Source organism: Myotis brandtii, unplaced genomic scaffold (genome assembly GCF_000412655.1).
Source record: "Myotis brandtii unplaced genomic scaffold, ASM41265v1 scaffold485, whole genome shotgun sequence".
Taxonomy (NCBI): domain Eukaryota; kingdom Metazoa; phylum Chordata; class Mammalia; order Chiroptera; family Vespertilionidae; genus Myotis; species Myotis brandtii.
Window position 1 is genome coordinate 652,495 of NW_005368527.1, and position 3,484 is coordinate 655,978.

The window sequence follows — 3,484 nt, forward strand, 5'->3', positions numbered from 1 at the left end:
GCACCGGCCGGGGCAGCCGTGGGGGCCGCCGCTCCTCATCTGGCCGCTGCCGGGCCCAAGTTCCTGAGCCATGAACGCTGCGCAGGGACTGGCTCTTGGAGATGAGAGGGGTGTGCTTGGGGAGGTCCCGAGGGGGCAGGAAGCCGGGCTTCTCCCCTGCGGAAAAGCTGGGGGTGGAATGGAGGAGCTCAGACCCTTGACTGGCCTCTGAGCTGATCCCACCCCTAGTTTTGACTGGAAATGACCAGACCCATGACCTTTTTACTTCGATGTGACCCAGTCACTGATGAGGTCACATTCTGACCTCCGACTCTGCCCTGGACTCTGACACCGTGTGATCTTTCTCTGTAGCATCAATTCCAATCTGACCTTGGGCTCCACCTCTGCTCACCAGGGTATCCTCTTCCTTCCTAACTGATCCCCTCTTACCCCCAACCTCTGACTTTAAACTGTCCCTGTCTGCCTCCTGAAAGACCATGGTCCCTGATCTCTGACCCCAAACATGACTCTGCCCATACCTTTGACCCATCTGACCCTGACCTCTGCTTACAATATGAACCTGAACCTGACCTTTGATGATATATCTTAACATCTGACCACATTCCGACCCCTGATTTAACCCCATCACCAGCCTCTCACTGAAATGTGACCATCGCTGAACATGATGTCACTTTCTCTCTCGGATGCCACATGTGACCTCTCCCTGACCTCTGCAATGACCAATTCCCACCTTGGACTTCAGTCTGTTCCTGTGCCTGCCCTCTGACTACACTGTGGGCCTCTCCCTGACCCCTTGGAGGAAGCCGTCTTCAGCCTCTGACCTCCATCCAACACTTTCAGACACTGACCCCAATGTGATCCCATCTCTGACCCCTGACATAATCCTGCCTTCACATAACCCTGCCTTCCCCACCGATTCCAATCTGACCCTGTGCTTGCCTTTGGCCCTGCCCCTGCTCCCACCCATCAGAACTGGACCAGACAGCAAGCAGGCAGGTTACCTGGAATAGACCTGGGCTGGGGGTGGTGGGAGACGCATTGGCACAGACACAGGTACAGGGCGGCCTTCCTCAATGGCTTGCAGGATGGTGGGCAGGGGCTCCAGGCTGTCACGGGTTGCCTGGTGGGGCATGTAGGGAGGATGCTGAGAAGCTCTCGGGGCCAGAAGCTCCCGGCCCTCTTGCTTCCCTACCCCATGTTCTGGTCTCTAGGCTCAGGACACACCTGGTCAAGTTCAGCAAAGATGGTACAGAGCTGGGCATGCAGGACCGCCAGCTGGAGGGCCAGGTCACTGCTGCCCTGGTAACCACTGGGTGCTGCATCCACATCCACCATGGCCACTTGGTCCAGGAAGCGTTGCATGGCAGGTCCATGATTCTCCAGGAAGCTACTCATAAAGCCCATGTAGGCTTCCTTCTCACCAAACCTGGGTCGGGGTCCAACTGGGTAGGTCAGGTCAGGCATCTGCCACCCCCATGGCCGAACCATACCCCCCACCCCCAGCCTTCCAGCACCTACGGGGCTCGGTTGGCAAGGTTCTGGATGACCTTGGCAATCAATGTGAGGGTGCGGGCCGGGGCAGGTGCCGGGTGCTGTGGTGCCAGGCCAAAGAGGCTGGGTGCCAAGATGGCGGGACACAGGAGCCGCAGGAAGAGAGAGGCACACACCAGCCGGGGGCCCAGTGCCTCGGAGCCTCGTGCCTTGCATGCTTCTCGCCAGCCTGAGAACACGGTGCCAAGCTCTGCTGGGAACCAGCTGGGACAGAATAGGCAATGGTCAAAGGGGGAGTGTATGGGCATAAAGTTCATGGATGATCAAATTCCTAAGGTCAGGGATTAGGAGTCACCTATGTTCTGAGTTCCAAGATTTAGAGACATCCGGGATAATGATGCTTGGGGGTCAGGATTTATGGTAGTGCTATCGTGGTGACTGCTGGAGTCAGCAATCTTGGAGTTGGGGGTAAAGGTTCACATGGGGACAGCTATAACATAACTGTTATCCTGTAGCCAGATCTAGCCAGACAGAGTACATGACATGAATAGAATGGGCTCATGGGGTCACCTAGGTTCAGAAATCATGGTACTGATGTCCCACGTGACATGGGATTAGGTATACAGCTTAGCCTAGAGTCCGAGATCAACAAATTGGAATCCCAGGTTTCCTGTGATCATTTGCATAGGATTTGGGGTACAGTGTCACTTAAGGCCAGGGGTCATGGGATTGAGGGCACGACATCACCTGAAATCAGAGGGCATAGGATTGAGGTCCTATATTAACTGGGGTCAGGTGGCATGGAATTACGGTATGGGGTCCCCTGTGGTTAGAGGACAGGAATTGTATCCCAGGTTACATGGCGTTAAGTGGCAAAATATTGGGGATGAGTTACCAGAGTTAGCAAATAAAAACTACAGGATAACAGTTAAGTTTGAATTTCAAATAATAAAATAATTTTAAAATATAACTATGTCCCAAATATTGAATCACATTTAGCTGGGCACCCTGCTTTTTATCTGGCAACTAGCACAGTGGCTGGGAGGCAGGGGCAGGCTCAGGGCTGGAACCCTGATTCTTACTCATAGGAGTGGATGATGTTCTCGAAGACCTCCTCACAGCTGCTTTGCAGTCTGGCTTGGTGCTGGGGCAGCTCTGAGGCTGGGCACTTGCTGGGGTCCACCTCACAGTCCTCAGTGGAGGCACAGATTCGCCGCAGGACCTGCCCTGCAGTCCAGCACAGCCAGACAGGGGCCAGGGCCATAACCACCAGGACCCACCAACCCAACCTCCAACTCTTCTCCATTTACTTTGGAGGCACCTAACCTCTTGGGGAGTCCCCAGTTCCCTCCAGGATCCCAGCACCTCCGAGGCATCACCCACTACCAGAATCCAGGTTACCCAGGTCCTGCCGGAAGGCTTCTACAGGCCCACCCACAACCCCAGCGCCGGGGATGTTGCTCACCCAGCGTCTCTTGGAGGTAGTCCTGTGCCACCAGCTTCATGTACTCATCGATGGCCTTAGTGGCCAATGTATTTTCCCGGAACAGCAGCGCCTCGCGGCCTCCACTGCGTGCCAACTCCGCAGTTCCCAGGTCTGTCACCAATGCCTGGGCATAGCGGGGGGTCATGTTGCTTGGGTGTAGACTGAACCAGGGGGAGTCCCTGCTCATGGTGAGTCCCTCTCACCTGGGCACAGGTCGCGCCCCTCATAGCTATAGCTCAGGCCTGGCCCTCACTGCTGGGGCACCTAACGGGTGGGAACCTCCACCCCGCAGCAAAAATTTAAGCCTTTCAGCTCAGAGGATCAGCTCAGGCCCCGCCCTTCGCAGCTCAAGTTTAAGCCCCGCCCCTCCAGGTGCCCCACCCTTCGTAGCTGAAGCTCAGACCCCGCCCCTCAAGGTGTCCGCCCCTCGCAGGTGCCACTTGGGCTGGTCACCCAGGTCCGCCCGGTCGCTGCGACGCACCTGCGCCCGGCCAGGGCCCTGCAGCA

General features: G+C 56.4%; 1 protein-coding gene across 1 annotated transcript in view; it reads right to left on the reverse strand.

Moving 5' to 3' along the window:
• RASAL3 (RAS protein activator like 3) overlaps positions 1 to 3,484 on the reverse strand; it is a 12,517-nt gene that overhangs the window by 3,295 nt on the left and 5,738 nt on the right. Inside the window, 7 exon segments of the mRNA XM_014547775.1 lie at positions 5 to 167; positions 1,002 to 1,120; positions 1,225 to 1,426; positions 1,519 to 1,755; positions 2,574 to 2,718; positions 2,957 to 3,101; positions 3,459 to 3,476. Coding sequence (XP_014403261.1) covers positions 5 to 167; positions 1,002 to 1,120; positions 1,225 to 1,426; positions 1,519 to 1,755; positions 2,574 to 2,718; positions 2,957 to 3,101; positions 3,459 to 3,476 — 1,029 coding nt within the window.